General features: G+C 34.4%; 1 protein-coding gene across 18 annotated transcripts in view; it reads left to right on the top strand.

Moving 5' to 3' along the window:
• Window positions 1-21,773, top strand: part of BAZ2B (bromodomain adjacent to zinc finger domain 2B) — a 153,230-nt gene that overhangs the window by 19,282 nt on the left and 112,175 nt on the right. For all 18 annotated transcript variants that reach the window (XM_073241524.1, XM_073241520.1, XM_073241527.1 and 15 more), the window contains exon 2: window positions 14,543-14,689. In XM_073241524.1, the coding sequence (XP_073097625.1) occupies window positions 14,543-14,689 (147 nt within the window). The remainder of the gene's footprint in view (window positions 1-14,542; window positions 14,690-21,773) is intronic.

Below are 21,773 nucleotides of genomic sequence, written 5' to 3'. Positions count from 1 at the left end.
TGGGCTAAATTATGGTGAGAATAATATGAAATGAAAAACATTGAGAGAAAATTTTTAAATGAAAATAATTAGATGATGAACTTTTATGAGGCAAATGCTGTGACTTACTCATCTTTATATTCTCACAATTAAGCCATTATATAATTTTGTTGTAGGTGATCAATAATAGTTGTTGAATGAATTAGTTATAGGACAACTATTGCAATATAGGAGACAGAATAAATCCTTCATGTATGGTAATATTTCCTTGCAATTTTATCAGGGTTCTCAAATTTCTCATTGTCGTTAACTTCAGTAGTATTAATGTTTAGAAAATACTTAATGAAAACTTATATATGGTTTTGGACACTCATCTCTGTTTCCCCTACTTTGCTGAATATGAGATACTACTTTGTAGTCTCTATAAATGTTAAAATTTACAAATATAAATGAATCATAAACATAGTCATTAGAAAATAATTAAAATTGTATAATGTCATGCATTATAAAACAATTATAAGTCTACACTTAAAATGATATGGCATTGTACTTTTTCTAAATGCTTTTGTTTGTTTTTTACTAAATGTAAACTAAATTACTAAATGTTTTTATAAAATTTTCTTGAGTATGAGAAAATGTGTAACGTTTAACATGGCTATATGCTCATCTACATATATGGCCTCCCAAAAGGCCACCCCATTTCTTGAATCTTTACCATCTTCTATATCTGATACCACCATGACTATCACTTAGCTCAGTTTCTTGAAAGCTAGAATCTGTTTAACTCAGCTCTGATCAAGTTTCCACAATTGCTCCAACCTATTAGACTATAAACCCTTGAAACAGACTACTTAGCCTAATTGACTTACAAATTATGTCCCAAACACCTGGCATGCTTCATGGTTTAGTAAGTGCTTTCTGAAAGGTTAAACATAGGATGTTTCCATAAATGATTGAACTTTGTAAAATTGTAGTTGCTTGTGAGTCTGGTGAAAGAACTTTGATCTATCCTTAATTAGCTGAGTATGCAGAATAGAAGAGTCTAGCATTACGTGGCATCCGAGGTGCCCAAGTAATATAAATGTCCCGTATTTCTTTTTCATAAACTGTAAAGTTAAGATTATATAGATCTCTTGAGTCCTGGAGGAATTCAAATAATTTTGCACTGCCATTTCCACTTTAATGGACTACAAAACGTGGATTCTGCTATAACCATTCCACTGTAACCATTCCAGTGCAGCAACTAGTATGATTAGGGACTGTAAAATCCTCCTGTGCTTCCCACAGAAACCATACATTACTGGGAAGCCAAGTACATCAGTCTTTCTCAATCTTCTTTGACGATATTTCATTTCTCATGACCGTACTGTGTGGATTTCATGACTCTCTAATGGACTATGACCCTCATTTTAAAAAGTATTGCTGCATCTGGGACTAAAGAATTCAGAAAATACAAATGGCTTAAAATTTCCTGTGTATTATTAATCTTTGTTTCTCTCATTGGAGTAGTGGGTTCTTCTGGAATTCTGACATAATTTCTAATATAAAAGAGTGGTGGGATACCAAAGCGTTAGCTTCTTTTTCAACTCTTGAAAGACCCTATCTTACAGAGCGTCATCAGCATTAGGGAGGGAGGGGCAAGGAGAAACCCATACAGAGAAATTCTGCATCTCCTTCTGTTCTGTGAAGCTGCTTTTTTTTTTCCTCGTAAATTCTCTTTCTTCTAACTAAATGTGTGGAGAATTTGCAGCACATATATGTATATGGCCTCTTCTGCCAATAATAACTGGACTGACAGTGTTGCAAACAGAACAAAACTCTTTTTATTTATGCTAAGGATATTTGGTGGGAACATTTAAGAGGGAAATGCAAGATATAACAAGAGAGTTATTTGAGGTTACCTTCTACAGTTATTTGAGATTACCTTCTAAGCGAATATTTCAAGCTTTTCATGAGTGGTTTATAAATAAACTCTACCTTAACTAATATCCAAGTGATTTTAATGATATTCCCAATATTTTGATAACGGTATATATACTCTGTAAAGAAACCATGACAGCATGCTAATAGTTTCCGTTTCTTCATGGAGGTAACTACTGACCCAGATAACTTCTCGTACATCAGCCTTTCTCAAGGTAACTTTATCCGGTATGATCTGTCTGAAAGCTGCCCACCCATGCTTTCACGATTTTAACAGCCCTCGCTAGTGAGTATGAAGTGTGCTACCTCACTAAGCAAGAAGATTTCAGTGTCTGAGGCACGGGTATCATTTAGACCAGGGCTGTACAATAGAACTATTTGTAATGGTAATGTGACAGCTATTAAACACTTGAAATGTAGCTAGTGTGACTTTTAATTTTATTTCGTTTTGATTAATTTAAATTTAATTATCTGCACATGGTTGGTTAATGGCTATCCTACCCGACTGTGTAGATTTAGACGTTACTTTTTTAGACGTTGCTTTTGATCAGACAGTATTTGACTATCTGCCTCACTTATTGGTCTTTGGTTCCTCAAAATTGCTTGCTGTCTAGTTGAATGCTGTCCTTAAAAATTAGAATGAAATGTAATGGAAAGGTTTTGTTTTCAATCTAGTTGAATATAACCATACAGAGTGGAATGACATAAATCACCTTTTACATGAGATTGTAGTTTGACTATACATCCCTACTGGGCTACATTCTGAGGACCAAAGAACTGTTTTTAGTAACCCTATTCTCATGGTAGTGTTGGTAATGTTATTCTGAGGCTATTGGTTATGTATTATGTCATAAATGAAGTACGTAACTGTATTGAGTAATGAAAGTACTGTTATTTTTGGCACAAGAACTGCGGTTTTCAACAAGTTAAAAGAAGAACTACAGATGGAAAAATTGATATGGTACAGTAAAAATCCTGTAGTCCTATTTAAAGTGGTGACATGACCTTTGCTGTTGCAGGATAAAATACCATTTATTTTTCTTTTTAAAATTATTTTTTCTATATTCCGTGGTTCTGTAACCTAACTTCATACACTCACAAGAGCTGAATTCATTGCTTAGGCCTGCACTTCCTTCATGAGTCCACCCGCTTCCATTCTCATTCCCTACAGTTAGGAATGTTCTTGACCCCTTTTTGTGTCTGACACCCCCTCCCATTTTTTTAACCTTTTGACACCCTTCATCCATTTCTCCCACCACCCTCAGACCCACATCTGGCAACCACCAATCTGCTCTATGAACTTAGTTTTGTTTTTTTTTTGGTGTTTTTTTTTTTTTGTTCTTGTTTTTTAGATTCCACAGAAAGATCAGACAGGATATGTCTATCTGCCTCACTTATTTCTCTTAGGATAATGCCCTGTAGGTCCACCTGTATTATTACAAATGGCAAGATTTCATTCCTTTTTATGGCTGAATAGTATTCCATTTCACACACACAATCTATTTTTGAATAACAAAAGAATTCTTAGTTTTATGGAGAGGTGAAAAAACTAATCTTTCTGAAAGTCTAATATATTTAAACACTCCCAATAACTAGGTGAATGGAGGACAAGAATAACAACAGTTAACAGAATCCAAAATTAAAGAATACATTTAACGTGACATTTTTCAGATATTCCAAACATAAAGTCATAAGATAAAACCCCTTATTATTGGGAGACCAGCTCACTAAATCAGCTCTACCCAGAAATTACCTAATTATAATCTGCTACATTCCTCAACATTTATTGAAATGGACACTTTTTTTTAGGTTTGTTAACTCCCACTTTGTATTTTATTCATTTATTTACTTTTTAATTTTAATTTTTAATTGAAAATTTTTAATTGAAATACAATATTATATTAGCTTCAGGTGTTCAAAATAGTGATTTTATAATTATTTAAGTTTATTAAGACTTGTTTTATGATCTAACATATGATCTGTCTTAGAAAATGTTTCATGTGCCCTTGAGAAGAATGTGTATTCTCTTGTTTTTGTATGGAATGTCCTATTATCTGCTAAGTCCATCTGGTGTAACATGTCATTTAAGGCCAGTGTTTCCTTATTGATTTTCTTTCTGGATGTCTGGATGATCTATCCATTGATGATAAGTAGAGTATTAAATTCCCCTACTGCTGTTTTATTGCTGTCTATTTCTTCCTTTAGGTCTTTTAATACTTGATTTATGTGTTTAGGTAGTCCTATGTTGGTTGCCTAAATATTTACAAATGTTCCATCTCTTGTTGGATTGGCCCCCATATTATGTAACACCTTTGTCTATTTTTATTGAAGTATTGTTGATATACAATCTTCTGTTGGTTTCAAATGTACAACACAGTGGTTCAGCAGTTACCCATATTATTAAATCCTCACCCCTTCTAGTACGATTACTATCTATCAACATAGAAAGATGTTACAGAATCACTGACTATATTCTCCATGCTGTACTACCATCCCTGTGACCAGCTTATATTGTGTTCCCCTCACCCTCCCCTGCCCCAGCCCACCCCGACCTCTCCCCATCCCCTGCCCCAGCCCACCTCAACCTCTCCCCTGTAACCACTAGTCGCTTCTCAGTGTCTGTGAGTCTACTGCTGTTTTGTTCCTTCTGTTTTGCTTTGTTTTTATATTCAAGTGAAATCATACAGTATTTAGCTTTCTCCACCTGGCTTACTTCACCGAGCATAATACCCTCTAGATCCATCCATGTTGTTGTAAATGGCAGGATTTCTTTTCTTTTTATGGCTGAGTAATATTCCATTAACACCTCTGTCTCTTATTATGTTGTGTTTTTTAAAGTCTCATTTTGTCTGACAAAAGTATAGCTACTCCTATTTTCTCTTAGTTTCCTTTTGCATGGGATATTTTTTGCCATTGCTTCACTTTCAGTCTGTGTGTCCTTACATCTAAAGTGACTGTCTTGTGGACAACATATAAATGCATCTTGTTTTTTATCCATTTGGTCACTTTCTGTCTTTTGATTGGAGAATTCAGTCCACTTACACCTAAAATAATTATTGATAAGTATGTACTTATTGCCATTTTATTAATTATTATGTGGCTGTTTTTGTAGCTCCTCTCTGTTCCTGTCTTCACCCATTGCCTGTTGCTTTTTTCCTTTGTAGTTTGATGACTTTCTTTAGTGGTATGCTTACATTCATTTCTCTTTATCATTCTGGTTTTTTTTTTTTTTTTTTTTTGCTTTGTGGTTTCCACGAGGCTTATATATAACAAATTACATCTGTAACATTCTATTTTAAGTTAATAGCAACTTACATTTGAACCCATTGTAAAGCTGCACATTATTCTTCTTCCCTACACACACATTTTGTTTTTGATGTCACATTTTATATAATTTTATCTTGTAAAACTCCTTAACTAATTGCAGTCATAGTTTTACTACTTTTTTTTTAACCTTCATACTAACTTTATAAGCAATTAATTTCCTACCTATACTATGTATTAACCTTTCCAGTGAGGTTTATTCTTTCGTATATATTCTTGTTACTAATTAGTGCCCTTTCTTTTCTTAAAGATGTCCTTTTAACATTTCTTATAAGACTGCTTTAGGGGTGATTAACTCCTTTAGCTTCTGTTTGTAAAGCTCTTTATCTCTCCTTCAATTCTGATTGATAATATTGCTGGGTTCTTGGTTGGAAGTTTTTTTCTTTCAGGACTTTAATCATGCCACTCCCTTCTGGCCTGCAAAGTTTACTGAAAATCTGTTCACAGTCTTATGGAGATTCTTTTGCATATAAACTAGTTGTTTTTCTTTTGCTCCTTTTAGTATTCTCCCCTTGTCTTTAACTTTAGACATTTAATTACAGTGTATCTTCATGTGAGTCTCTTTGGCTTCCTGCATCTGGATGTCTGTTTCCTTCCTCAGGTTAGAGGCATTTTCAATCATTTTTCTTCAGAAAAGATTTCTGCCCCTTTCTCTCTGTTTTCTCCTTCTGGGAGCTGTATAATGTGAATGTTAGTCCCCATAGTCCCTTTAATGTTTGCTGTTGTCCCTTTAGTCCCTTAAGCTAGCTTCACTTTTTTTCATTCTTTATTCTTTTTGATGCTCTGATTTGGTGAGTTCCACTGCCTTGTTTTCAAGTTGATTGATCCTATCTTCTGCTTCATCTAGTCTGCTGTTGAAACCCTGTAGTGTATTTTTCAGTCCAGTAATTGCATTCTTCATCACTTTAACTTCTGCAGTACTTTATTATATTTCCGGCCTCTTTGTACAAGGTCTTGCTGTGTTCATCCATTCTTCTCCTCTGTTGACTGAGCTTCCTTATGACAATTACTTTGAATTCTTAATCAGGAGTTCTCCAGTTCAGTCAGGTTTTTACTGAGATTCTATTTTGTTCTTTTTCTTGGAACCTATTTCTTTGCTGCTTCATTTTGCTTGCTCTCTCTGTTGGTTTCTATATAGGAGATTAAACAACTACCTCTCATAATTTTGATGGAGAAATGTCATATATGAGATGAACCTTGTCATTCAACTCTGCTGCAGATCTTGGTTGTCTCTTAAACCTTTGTGCTTGTCCAAGAAGCTTGTTACATTTTTAATACTCCTAGTATTTGAGGATGTGCTAAGACCTGTCAGTGTCTCACAGGGGAGGATCTCAGCACCTAGATTCAGGCTGACTAGAAGCCAGACCCTTAGTCTGGTTTTAAATGTATGCAAATACATACAGTCCTGTGGGACCACAAGCATAAACCCCATTGACCACCAGAGGCGGGCAATCTGGAGGTGCATCCTGAACTGCAATTGCAAAAACTGGGGCTCTAGGCAACTGAATAAGATTTTTTTAAATGCGATACTGGTGAGCTTGAGGAAGGCAGAGGGAGATGCCAAGATGGCACCCACGCCTATGTTCCTTGAGAGCAGCTCCGTAGGCTACTAAATATATACCAAATGTGAAGCCCACACCTGAGGCCAAAGCTCTAGGACAAGCAGAGAGACCTTCTTCACAGGAAGACTGGTGTTGTGCCGCTGTACCCTGTCTGTGCAATGCCCTGGCAGGTGGTGTGCCAAGAACCATCTTTCTGGTTGCAGTGGTCCCCAGAATCCAAGAGTACAAGCCCTCCTGGTCACTAGAGCCACGGGGTCAAGGGGCATCCCCTAGGTGGCAGTTGAAAAACCAAGGCACCAGACATGTGTGAGGCGCCCTTCCAGGAGATACTGGTAGAATGATATTAGAAAGGCAAACCTAATGTTAGGATGACCTGGACCAAAAACATTTTTGCATGGTCTTCACAAACTCTTACTTTCATTTTGTTCTTTAAGAAGTGTGTTGTTCTCCATGTTGGGTTAGCTCTGCTTCTTTCCCTTTGAAAGGCAGTTTTTCTACTAGTTTAGCAGACATGTAGTATTTGGCATCATTAGATAGAATGACATGACTTCTGTTTGTTACCCTGCTTTTTTCCCTCAATCTGTTATTGATCAGCCTCACTTACTTTCTATAAATGTCTTAGAAATTCCACTTGCATTTAAATGTGTTTCTTAGGCAAAACTTTAAGTCTTTTTTGTTTGTTCATGTGTGGATGAAAGGATCAATTAACCATTCTCTCTTTTATCCTTCTGACCTTTGTATCTTTGTTAGAAAGTTCTAACTGTAGTCAATATTTAAGGTCACGGACTACCTATGGCTTAGTTGACCCGTACATGTTAAATCTTGCTCAAATCTTCCATTAACATTCTTTTATATCTTTTTCTTATATCTTAGGCTGACCTTTTCCCCACAGATCTCTCATCACATCCCTTGGATGGAAAAGAATACTCTGAATAGGTATTTACTAAGGAGTATGAAAAATAAGTGCTTTACTCTTGGATACTTTTATCATTAGTTCTCTTGAGGTATAAATAAGACAAGAGTAAGTCTTTAAAATATCTAACAGATATATAATTTAGCATGATACACATTTGGAAATAGAATTAATGTCAGTGGATAGGACGATAAGGAAAAAATGGGATCAAATTGTTAAATATTTTAATGCAGTGTGAAGGTTTTTGGGGTTTTGTTTTTTACCATCAACTTGATAAAACTCTAATAGAAACTTGAGGGCTAGTTTAATTCAATGCCATCATTTTTTCAGATACAGCAACTGATATTTAAGCGTATCTGAGACTTTTTCCAGACCACAAGCTGCAACACAGAACACCTGATTGCCAGTCCATTTTTATTTGGGAATATAATTGTTTGACTGTTTACAATAATAATTAAAATATATCAAGCAGTTAGGGAAATCAATCCCTTTGTATCTCCATGTTTTGGAGCATTATACAATGTACTTAATGAGTTGCAATAACTTTCTGAAAATGTAGGTAAATAAAAGTTTTGTAAATAAAATCATTTTCCATCAAAACTATCATATTCAGAGAATAATTTCATTTACTGTCTTACAAGGTATTTCTGCCTCATCTCCTATTTTTCAAACTCTTAACGGAAATAATTTTGTCCGTTGCTTGGTTTTTGTTTTGCTACCTAATATCTTGAAGTATTATTTGTCAAAATATGCAGTTGCCTAGAAGTTATCTAAAAGCTTTTTCAGAACTTTTAGAAAATGATGGACTTATAAGTCTTTACTGTTAGTGGTCCTATTAAACCAAAAACAGCAGCATAGTGACTGTCTTCTGTTACTCTTTCTAATTACTGCTTTTCACCTGAGGTTACATTTTTAAGGAAAAGTGTAGAGCTCACCATACCTCCTTTTGTGCTTTGAACTCCTATAGAAAACTTCTGATATTGTTAGCAAAGATAAAGATACTCTTTAATAAAACTCCTTCCAGTAGAAATACCTAAGTATCTTTTTATGTTTACTTTCTGAATCTTCAGTCTATTCTGTACTTTTAATACTAAAGGAATCATGCAACTGAAACACAAGGCAGCAGGACTGATCATATTTATAATTCTTAGCCAACATATCTAGCCCTTCCCTATTTGCACCTGTTCAGGTTTACACCTAGCAGCTGTCAGTGTTCATAAACTCTGATTACACAAAAAGGAACATTTGATATACATGAGTTTGAACAGTCATCATTAACAACTGATTACTGAATATTCGTGGAGTATATAAAATCATCGTGGAGGGAAGAAATGGTGGAAATTCTGATTTTTGTCTGTTCTTAGAATTGTTATTGGTAAATGACATCTAAATAAAATGCAGTAAATTTGTGTTACTAGTGTGAGTGAGCATTATGATATGTTTATTGCCTGTCATACATTATCAGTTCTAAACAATTCTGACAAAATGTAAAATAGTAGACTCTAGAAGTATGCTGACTCAAAAGATAAGTTGAATATAATTTTATCATTTATTGAAGTGGAAATAAATCAGCTTCAATCATCTCATGATAATAATTCCATAGAAATCCTTTTTAACAGAAGGTTTTGGTTAGTTGAATTCCAAGTAATACCATTTTTGGTACTTTAGATCATGATTTCTCTACCTTCGTATTACCAACATTTTGGTCCAGGTTTTCCTCTGTGTGTCCTGTGCATTGTAGGTGTTTGACATCATCTTTGGGTTCTATCAATGCCATGCCAGTAGCAGTGTCTCACTGTGACAATCAAAAATGACTCCAGATTTTGCCAAATGTTTCTTAGTAGGCAAAGGTGGTATTACAAAGTCACTCCTGGTTGGGAATACTGCTTTAAATCCCAGGAAAGGTCTATAATGAACCAAGTGATTTATAGTCCCTTCATCATCATCTGCACATTTTTTTCCCATTGTTCACATCAACAAATTTATTTTTTACTGTGCTGTTATATGTTAACTTTCAGTTGCAGTAATCTTTACTGGTTAACTTTATAAACATAGAATTCTGAAGTTTTACCTTAGGAACTGTACTCTCATAAATATGCCTTAAGCTAAAAGACATCCCTACTAATTGATATTTTTCCATAGATGAGTGTGTTGTGGGTGGAAGAGTCATGTTACATAGTCTGTTCATTTTGACCCTGTGATATCTGAGCTGTTTTGGCCACAGAGAATCGGTTAGAGGTGGTTTGTAACATGAGGTAAAGGTGGTGTTCTTCACACATGAAGTCAGAATGGGAGGCTATTACAGGAGTACAAGTGTCAAATCTGGATGCTCTGGCCATAACAGAAATCTGGAAATAGATGGTTCTTGGATACCTGAACTGTTTTTATTTTAATGAGCAGGTTTTTCTTAAATGATCTGAATAAATGGGTTTCTAGCAAATCTTATGCAATATGCTTAACTAATGAGTCATTATCATGGAGTAATTTTTTCAACTGAAAAATCAGTGTATCATTTTTTCATCTGTATTTGTGTTCTAGCTTATTTTGAAAGCTTAAGGTTTAAAATCCTTACCATTGGTACTTATACAATTGTGAAACATTTATTTTTTTAATTTTTAGCACAAAAGTTACCTGACTAAAAATGTTATAACATACCAAGCATGGTACATAGCCTATAAATAGATATGAATTAAATATTTCATTCAGTGAATAAAAATACCTTAAGGTTCCTTTTACTGCCACATGTACACATGGGTAATTACATGTACCAGTGTTCATTTACTAAAATCAATGGCTGACAAATTATTGAATTCTAGGTACTCAGGACTTTACATGCATTATCTCATAAATCCTCCCAGCTACACATCTTATAATACTCATGTGGAAATTGAAAGTTCATTGAAGTTACATAATTTAAACAAGGTCACATCTAACAATCTCCAGACATAGTTTTTGAACCCAGATAATGTCTGTTATCAAATGTCTTGCTTACACATGTAATCTATATCTTCATTTCTTCAAGGCCTAGGTTTACAATATTCAATTCCAATGAATTTCTGTTTTTCAAGTGCATACCATGTGCCAGACTTGATTTTTGTTTTCCTTTAATTTTTATTTTGAAATAATCTTAGAATTAAATAACAGTTAAAAATACCGAGCATTCACAAATTTTTGTGTCCAGCTCCCCCTCATTTTAATATTTATAACCATAATATAATTAGCAAATTATAAAAATCAGAAAATTAACATTGGTACAACACTATTCACTAAACTATAGGTCTTATATTAATTTCATCAGTTTCTCCATCAATGTCCTTTTTCTATTCCAAAATCCAACCTAGGATCCCACAACACATTTAGTTGCATCTCCTTAGTGTTCAACCTATGGCAGTTCCTCAGTCTTCCCTTTTCTTTCAGGACCTGGACACTTTAATAGAAATCAGTTATTTTGTATCTGGTCTCTCAGTTCGGGTTTGTGTGATGATATCATAATTCTACTGAGGTTTTGTGTCATTGGAAAGGATATCATAGAGGTGATATGTCTTTCTAGAGCATCATGGGATACATAGATATGCTTTTTTACAGGTGATAGAGTCTCTCCACTGTGAAGTTGTTCTTTTGTCCTTTTTAATTTGTAAATATTTTGGAGAAGATACTTTGAGACTATGCAAATATCTTCCTTCTCCTTAAATTTGAGACTATGCAAATATCTTCTTTCTCCTTAAACTTTCACCTCCTGCTTTTAGCCCTTGGTGCTCATGGTTTTAAGCTTTCTACTTTGAAGTTTCTACAGTACAGCACACCAGTGATTGATTTGTGGGTAACTGACAATGACAAAGGCATTGCCTTCTTACCTTCTACCTTTCAAGTTGATGGCTAGGATTCCTCCCAGTGCTGTGCTTCTGCTTTCGCAGGGAACAATAATAAATAAAATCTGAATTTAATAATTCAATATTTAGCTTAAAAAGAAGCTTTTAAAAAGCCAATCCTCTTTAATTCAAGCATAAAACAGTCTTTATTTTAGAATAATAGAGGCTTGAGTGGATTTGTTAAATTTTTTTTTAACATGAAAAACGATATACAGAGGATGAACATGGAGTAGTGGACCAAATTTTGGCTTACTAGAACTAAGAAATACATATTAAACATGAAAAAAAATTTGTTTTTAAACTTAGGGCCAGTCTAAGAGAAGAGTACTTTATATATAAGGAGACTACTCAGTCCCCTAAGAGATCATACTGGCTAAAAATATATATCTAAGATAAAATAATTGAAATAAAGTAATACATGAATAATGTATATAATAGAATGTCTAAGGAATATGGTTGCATAAACATATTTTTTTAAATGAGTTAAGCTGCTTTCCTCTTAAGTGAACAAAAAGAACCAAGAATAATAGAGAAAATTGTATTCCTCCTGAAACTAAGAAAGGTCCCCAACCGCATACTCCTAGTTCTAGTTAAACTTTCTGACTTGCCCGGTTTAAATTTTAATATTATTTTTAAACAGTGTTATAGTTAAGAACCTACTGATACTGTATTTCTACAGATAGTTTCTCAGAGCTAGATCTAGGTATATGTATGTTTTTAACTTCAATAAGTGTTTCCAGGAGAGGTAATCTCCAATAAGCAGTATGTAGAAACTATGCATGCTACCTCTGGGTTTTCCTTACTTTAGTCTTGATTTAAGTTATATCAACAGAAAGAAATATACCTAGAGTTCATAATTTATTATCCTAATGACTGTTATATATTGAGTTCTTATATACCAGGTACTTGGCTAAAGTGCTTATCTATATTATATCACCAATATTATTTTTGCTGTGGAGAACAAAGGCAAATAAAATAAAAAACCAACCATTAGGGGGTGAGGATTTGATAATATGGTTAACTGGTGAAGCACTGTGCTGTGTATGTTGTGTCTGTTGTATTTGTGATATACATAAGATAGTATATCCATGATAACTACCATTATTTAAAAAATAATACATTTTAATAGTACATTTAAGAATTCTTTGAAATTTTGTTACCAGCTATAATTTTATTTTAAATATTTTTTTTCCTGTAAACTCTATCTAGGTAAATAATCCACATTTTTTGGTTAGTGATAGGAGACTTTTGGTGACAATAGGTTGTAGAAAAAGATGTTTGCCATTGGTTGGCCTTGCCATCAGACAGCCACATGTCCCAGAGCGCTTTAGTGACTGCTTGGTGCCCCATAAACCTGCTCTTTAAGCATTAGTTCCATGTAGCCATCAGTACCAACTGATGAATGCTGATAAAGAAAATGACAAGCTTGGTAAGAATATGGACACACTCGTCGCCGCAGTACTGTCATCTGGGGAGGTGATTGGCGACAATACCAGAATATGAAGAGAAGTTTTTGAATTGTGTATGATTGGAAAACTCATTGAAATGGCTTATTAATGATGTTGTTTGTCAACCTGAGATTATCTTCACTACATGTATCTACCTTATGAGAAAAATCATCTCTATGCCATATGATTGAATCAACATTGAAATGTTAATCCTCCATTATTTTAATTGGTTGATATTTTCGAATGAAAGCAAAGTATTTTTCTTAGGAAATAAATAGTAATTATGCAAGTTGGTTGTAGAGTCCATACAGAAATCTTTTTTATGGTTATACTCTTTAAATGGTGAAAGTTTACTTGTGGGTGATTAGTTCATATATAGGTGAGCAGTGTTTCTCTTTGTTTCTCCCTGTGAATTGTATACTCATTAAGGTGACTGTGAACTTCATGATTTTCTTGTTTAATTGTGGGGTCAGTGTGTAGAGAGCATTTAAATGGCTAAAACCTATTCTAGATTTTTAAAAATTTTTATTGAGACGTAATTGATATATAACATTATATTAGTTTCAGGGGTATAACATAATGACTCAATATTTGTATGTATTGTGAAATGATCACCACAATAAGTCTAGTTAATATTCCTCACCACACATAGATATAAATTTTTTTTCTTTGTGGTGAGAACTTTTAAATCTACTCTCTTACCAACTTTCAAATATACAAAACAGTATTTGTATTAATAGTCACCATACTGTACATTACATCCCATGATTAATTTATTTTGTTACTGCAAGTTTGTACCTTTTGACCCTCTTCATTTCTATTCTACATTTTTAATATCAATATAAACTATTATAATAAGGCTAATGTAAGATTGTACCCAAAAATAGCTGAGCAAATCAATGAAGATGCTTAAAAGTGGCTGAGTCATTATAAATGGGTCATACTAAAACCATTTTGAGACCATAGTTCAAATTTGACTCTGGTAAAAACTCTAAAATGTCTTTGTCTTTTTTAGGGGGTGGGGCTGTCTGTATTGGGAATTACCAGGTCAGATTCAATGCTTAAGACTTACAATCATATTGCTATCTAAATATAGAAGGATTACAGTCCATTCAAAGTGTAATATTGATTCATTAAGATCGTATGGCTATTTTGTTGTAAGTTATGAAGTAATTAAGGAAGAATAAGTTATTATGTTAATTTTCCTAAGGTTGTGTCAACACACATTTGTGTGAAGCTATATTCACACTGCTATTAATTGGGGTTATTTTTTTGCTACAAGGAAACTCAGTCTATTAGAAGAGGATTTGGTGTACTTAGCATTAAATTTATTCAGTAAGTTTCTATTTTATAATTACATTGTTTTTATTCTATATTTTATATTTGTGAAGAATGTGTATTTCTAAGCTTAGTTCATATTTTAAAAGCTTGCTTAAATGTTTGACTTATTTTAAATATGTTTAATTCTTTTGAATAATTCCACTATTTAATACTGAGTGAAATGTCATATTTTTCGCCCTCTGGTAGGTATGGAGTCTGGAGAACGGTTACCATCCTCAACAGCATCTTCCACCACACCTACTTCATCTTCTATACCGTCTGTGGCTTCATCAGTTTCAAAAGGGGGCCTTTCCACGGGAGCTGCTTCACTGAGCTCTACAATCAACCCATGTGGTAAATGCTCTTTATTAACTCAGTTTTAGAACGCCACCCTTTTACTAATTTGCATTTATACTGATTTACTGAACTCTGAATCAAATGTTCTCATTACTTCTGTTGACCTGTTGAACAATGGCTAGGGTAAACATCTAGTCTCTGCTTTTTCTGGATTTTATCAGCACCCTAGGGTAGCACTAGTTGTGCCATGCTCTTCAAGCTTATTAGAAGCTCTCTTTGAGAGTTCATCTTGATGTCTTATTTGGACCATTTAAATTAACAATGCATGCAAAATCTTTTAAAACAGTATGCTTCAAGGGAGTAAAGACACACAGAGGAGCAAAGGAGTCCTTAGTGGTAAGATTGAAAGTGCCAGTGCTATGGACCCTTTACCCTAAATTTGCTTCCAGTATTTGAAATGACCTTCACCAAACTCCAACTACCCAGTTCATGCATGTATAACAAACAAATCATTTACTTGAAGGAAAATATTTTCAGTTTAGAGCATAGCAAGTTTCTCTTAAACATGAACAAATTTTATATTGCGAAAAAAGAGCTTTATTTCAGAAGTGAAAATACCCTCACTTTTGATTAGTTACATAGAAGGTATTTTTAATCACCCCCCAAAATCACTCTGTGCCCAAACACAGGTTTGTTGAGTACATACTTTTTTCTTTAAACACCTAAACTCGATTAATTCATTCCTTTATCACCCGGAAGATTTTGAACCTTAAATTATTTTTCTTACAGATTATTTAATATGTTTATAAGCACTGGAACTAAATGGTATTTCAATTTTTTTCAAAATTAAATTTGTAATTTTTTCGGTGAATGAAATGCATAAATATGGAAATGTTTGCTAACAAAATACCCTCACAAATAGTCAAATACATATTCTTCAATTAATGACTTTTTTTCTTATCACTGGAATGACAAGGATGCCATTTTGTCATTGTTTCATCAGAACAATTTTCTAAAATTTTCTTAGTGAATAAAATAAAATAGAGATACATAAATAAAATAAAATCCTTGTTCTCCTGCATCCTGTACAGCCTTGGTTAAGTTATTTAAAGAACCTAATATATACTTCCCTTTTATATAAAGTGATAGCTATATATAAAACAATAAATGCCTTTGATGATTTCTGTGTTCAGAAATAGTGATTCCATGATTGGCACTTGATCTTAAGTTATTTTAAATGATTGAACACAACTTTATTTTGTCTGAGTGATTGCACACAGTTGAAATAATTATTCTTCCCTGCTTTTTATAACTCTTCATCTTTCCTTTGTTATCATCTTCTTTCAGGTATAATCTTCCAATCTGCTGTCTTACTTTGTATTTACTTCTCAATTAGTCTTTAAAGTATCTAGTGTTTTAGAGAAATGTCCTTTTTTTGATGTTGACAGTTTCAGCAGCATGCTTGAACACAGAGCCTTGAGTTTTCTTGACACTTTGCTGCATTCTGTTTATCACTATAAGTTTTCTGAATTAGTGACACTTGAATTGTGAACGATTCTGATTAGTCACATGTTGGGTGCTATATTTTGTTAGGAGTAGTTGGGAGTGCAGAAAGAGTGGGGTATGGGGATTTGCTGAATAACATGAGAAATTTCCTTGTCTAGAAAGGAATTATTTTTTTATCATTTATTTGCCAACTCAAAATGTTGTAGAGTTGCTATGTTGATATGCTTACACTGAATGAAAATCCAGTTTATTTCTATGTTTATTCAGAAATATATCACTTGCTAACACAGTGTACTTTTAGTACCTATAGCACAAGTTATTTCACTTTGTAGGAAATGATTTTTTCATTTTTTAACCTTCACAGTCTTATGGTTTATATTTAAAGTAAACCCTTGTATTAACTTCCAATGTACAGGTTACTTAAGAGAATGCTCAGTTGTCCTGTATAACTTTTACTGTCATGTTTTCCTGTGTTCTCTCCTTTCATTCAATACTTTTGGCCTATTCATTTTCTGATATTTCTTCCCTTTTAAATTAAAATCACAGAGTCGTAATGGGCTTGGCTTCTTTATCTTAAACAGTTGGAATCCCCTCAATCGTTTTGATGTATAGAGACAACAAAACAGACTTTTCATCTTTAAAATGTCAAAACCTCAAAAGTCCTTTAATGGCCCTTTGAGGACATTCTGTTGTCTTAAACAGCCATTTTAATTGGCCTTTTTCTGTCATCTTCATTAAGGTATGTCTATAGGAATTCCTCTGAGTTACAAAGGATATAATTTAAACATGCTTCCAGACTTTGAATGGTCAGATTCTTTTCAATCAACTTTATCAGAATCTGGAATTATACCTACCTAAAAGTTAGCCCGCTCCTGGTACTGTGGATGCTGGCAGGAGACATCATGTATCCTGAGTCAGAGATGTTATTACTTAGAGCATAGCAAAATAGCATGAGCGTCACATCGACATTAGCTCCCTGTGCCCCCCACCCCAAGTCCTGAAGGGCAACACAAGGCCCAGGTGGATCCACCCGTGCAGTGGGTGTTTGTCACAGCTGGGGAACACTGAGCCTGGGGAATCCAGTGCTTTCATAGGAAATGAAAGCAAAACCTCTCTGCCCTGAAGGAGATGTTACTTCATCCTTCATGGTTATTCAGAGCAAATTTAATTCTGAGAAATGGCCTGGTTAAAGAGTGGCCAAGGCCTTGCTTTCTTGGCATATTTAGCAATAGCATGCAGGGGCCTTGGAGGATTGCCTCTCACAACACACCTTTAATTTTATTGCAGTAATTTGGACAGAAATAATACTGCCATAAAGATTGATTCTAGGCTAACTGTACATAGGAGTTTTGTTGGTCTTATAAGAGGGGTAATATTTATTTTTCCTTTAAGGTGTGATTAAAAAAATAATAATTTGCCTCTTCTAAAAAAATAATTTGGGACAGCTTTCAATAAATGTCTTAGTACAATAAACAAAACAACTAAAATATCAAGATAGACTATGAGAAGTAAAAAGGCATTAGCTGAATAAAACCATCAATACTGAACAAAAAAGTTAACAAATAGCTGTTAGAATAAGAAGAAAATATAATGGGTTACATGGCTCATATACTATTGCTAGTAAGCCTGTCACCTCCTCAGAAAAAACAAATAAACACAACTTTTTTCTGGCCCTGAGTGGTATTGGGAATGTGCCACTAGAATCTTTGTATAAAAGGCCGAATGATGCACAATATCCTATATGCCAGTGCCACAGCCACTCAGAATACTGTATATATTGACTCTGAGTGAAAGCTGAGAGAATAACATTTAAGCATAATAGTTCCACAATTAAACTTTACAGATTTGTAGTCATTTGACCTGATACAAAGATGAAACTTTGAGAAATTTCAGGGGTAGTTAAGCTGTACCATAGACAATGTTTTCCATCTGCTTCTGAGATAGAACACTTCCAACAAAATCTTACAAAAATGCTGAATATATAGAACTTCTGTTTATAACTTCTCTGTTTAAACTGTTAACTGTTTAAAACTTGTGTGGTTAAAGCTGGAATATGCCTGCTTTTCTTTTAAAAAATAAAGAGACTAGTTTACATATGTATGTTAATTGCAGGCCACCAGCCTTTACAGAAGTATGCCAACTCATGGTATATTGAGGAAATTGCAAGTAGATCAGTATGGCCTCAATTCAGGGTATATATCAGTTATGACTGATTAACTGTAAATAAGAAAACATGGCAAATAAATACACCAGCTCATAGATAAGCAGTCCTGGAGTGGGTAATGTTCTGGGCACAGACCTGGGCTCCTTGTTGTATATTCTGTCTTCTAAACTATGGGATTTCCATGCTCACGTGTTTCTCTTGTCTGTGAGAAGGCTGATCCACCTACAGCACTGTTTTCCAGGAAGGAAGGTGATGGGGGAGGGGGTGCAAAAGTTGCTTGCCGGCTTATTTTGACCCCTTTTAAAGAACTTTCCCAGAAACCCCATACAGATTTCCACTTACACCTCTTTCATCAGAATTGTGTGAATGGTATAATCTCAGCTTCAAGGAGGCCAGGAAAAATAGTTTTTAGCTGAGCATATTGCCATTCTGAAGAAAATAGAGGTTAATAGTAAGGAAGGAGAGAGTAGATAGGCAATATCTTGTTATGGATAAGTGGAACAGAGGGACAGGACATTAAGCTGTGTAGTAGGCTAAGGTCAGATCATTTAGAACTTCACGCCATGCCTTAGTAGTTTAGGCAGAATAATGTATTGATTAAAAGCAAAGACTTTGCCATTGCAAGGCCCTGAAATTGAATCTTGGCTTGTCCACTTATTATTAGCTGTGTGAATTTGAGTAAATTGCTTACCCCTTCCTGAGGCTCACTTGCCTCATTTATAAAACAGATGTAACAACAGTCATTTTGCCACATAAAGATAAGTGAGATCATGCCTGCCATATAGCAAGTGCCTAGTAAATTGTAACCATTATTTTTATTCATACTTGATCCAAGTAGCTAAGTTTTATTTGATCACACTGCTTTGAGATGATAACTCTAGCAGCATATAGAGCATTGGTTTGCAGTGGGGATGAGACTAGAGGTAAAGAAGATCTTTAGGAGGTGAGAAATCATGAAGGCACAAATCAAGGAGTTATTAGAGAAATGAACAAGGTTTCAGAGATATTTGGGGAGTAGATTCTTATACGATATAATGACTGATGTAGGGCAAGGTGATATTTAGAAAGAGAGAAACTGACATGATTGAGATAAATGGATGAAGAGTAGTGTAATGAGAAATGTGTACAAGAAATCAGTTTTAAAGGTAAAAGGCCCAGCTTTCTTTTTGCATTTGAATGGAATACACATCCACACTCTGTATCCGCACAACTGTTCGTGGATGCTTGAGTTGTTTCCAACTTTTCCCAATTATAAGCAATGTTAGGACCATTGTGTACATGGATGCTAATGCATATAAGCATACATTTCTGAAGATGTCTTCAACTTTACTAGTAGTGCCAGTTTATTTTCTCACCAGTTGGGTATTAGAATTCCCGATGCTTATCATCCATGTTAACACTTTTCATTGTCAGACTTTTCATTTTTGTCAATGATGAATATGAAGTAGTGTTTCATTGAGGTGCCTTTTTATAAGTTCTCAGCCTTTTGGATTCCCTTTTTTTTTTTTTTTTTGAAGTGATTGTTTAGAGCCCTGGTGCATATTTCCATTGGGTTGTATGTGTTTTTCCTATAGATTTGTGAGTTCTTTTTATATGTTGGATGCTGGTCCTCTCTTCAGTTAGATTTGTGGGAGATATGAGATATCTTTTCCCAGTCTACTGTGTGTATTTTTTATTGTACATTGTCTTTTGCTGACTAGGACTTCCAATTTTAATGTCATTAGGTTTATCAATATTTTTATTTATGGTTATGCTTTTTCTCTAGTTTAAGAAATCCTTCCTTTACCTGTAAGGCTATGCATATGTTAAAATGTCTTATTTAGCATTACTTTGGGAAGTGCATTGTTAATCAGATATAAGGATAGTTGTGATAGAGTGCATTGGCTTTTTGGTTTGAAACTGTCACCAGTTAGGTTGTTGGTATATCAGTTCAGCTAGAGACAACATAAACCACTAAAGTTAGTTTAAGCAGATAGAGATTTAATACAGGAAATTAGGTACTTAGAAAATTATTGAGGAGACATTTGGCCTCGCTGAATGATTTCAGAGCATTACTGTTGAATTGGCTTGCTTAAGGAAACAACCTCTGGTTCAGTCAGGACACCACTGTTCCAACTGATGGCTCCATGGATCATACCACCTCAGCTACAATCCAGTGAACAGGAACCACTAACTTAACTGGCTCCAGGGTTCTGTGCTGCCTGCTAGATTTGCACCAGTAAAAAAGGATAAGCTCATGCGTAGCCAATTTACTAACTTAACTCAACTTTTAATTCTTTCCAAATACATCTGATTGGCAGAATCTAAATTATAGGCATACCTTGCTTTATAGTACTTTGCTTTATTGCACATTGCAGTACTGTGTTTTTTTACAAATTGAATATTTGTGGCAACCCTGCCTTGAGAAGCATAGCAGTGCCATTTCTCCAATATTTGCTCACTTCATGTCTGTGTGTCACATTTTGGTAATTGTTGTAATATTTCAAACCTTTTCGTTAATATATTTGTTTCTGTGATCTGTGATCAATAATCTTTGATGTTACTATTGTCATTGGGGCACCACAGACTGTGCCCATGTAAGATGGCAAACTTCATCGGTAAATGCTGTGTGTGTTCTGACTGCTCCACCATTTGGTCTTTCTCCCATCTCTCTCCATCTCCTCGGACACAGCAATATTGAAATTAGGCTAATTAATAATCCTACAGTGGCCTCTACATTTTCAAGTAAAAGGAAGACTTGGATGTCTCTCACTTTGAATCAAGAGCTAAAAATGATAACGATTAGTAAAGAAGGCGTATCAAAAATCGAGATAAGGTTAGGTGAGGCCTCTTGTGTCATACAGTTAGCCAAGTAGTGAATGAAAGGGAAAAGTTCTTAAAGGAAATTAAAAGTGCTGTTGCAGTGAACACACAAATGATACAAAGTGAAACAGCCTATTGCTGATATGGAGAAGGTTTTAATGGTCTGTATAGAAGAGCAAAATAGCCACAATATTCCCTTAAACCAATGCCTAATTCAGAGCAAGGCCTTAACTCTCTTAAATTCTGTAAAGGCTGAGAGAGATGAAGAAGCTACAGAGAAAAGTTTGAAGATAGCAGAGTTTTGTTCATGAGATTTAAGGAAAGAAACCATGTTCAGTGCGTCAGAGTACAAGTTGAAGCCGCTAACACAGTTTCTCCAGATAAGATAATAACAGTTGACCCTTGAACAATGGAGGAGTTGGAGCACCAACCCCCTGCACAGCTGAAAACCTGTGTATAACTTTTAACTCCCCCAAAACTTAAATACTAATAGCAACTGCTGATTGGAAGCCTTACTGATTACGTAAACAGCTGGTAAACACATATTTTATATGTTATAGTATTATGTATGTATTCTTACAATAAAGTAAGCTAGAAAAAATAAAAAGTTTTTTTGAACTGTCACAAATCTCCAAAAAATTTTCCAGTATTTTTATTGAAAAAATCCAC

This window comes from Manis javanica, chromosome 7 (assembly GCF_040802235.1).
Source record: "Manis javanica isolate MJ-LG chromosome 7, MJ_LKY, whole genome shotgun sequence".
NCBI lineage: Eukaryota > Metazoa > Chordata > Mammalia > Pholidota > Manidae > Manis > Manis javanica.
Note: the sequence above shows the minus strand (reverse complement) of the source record. Positions and strands in the feature narration are given on the sequence as shown.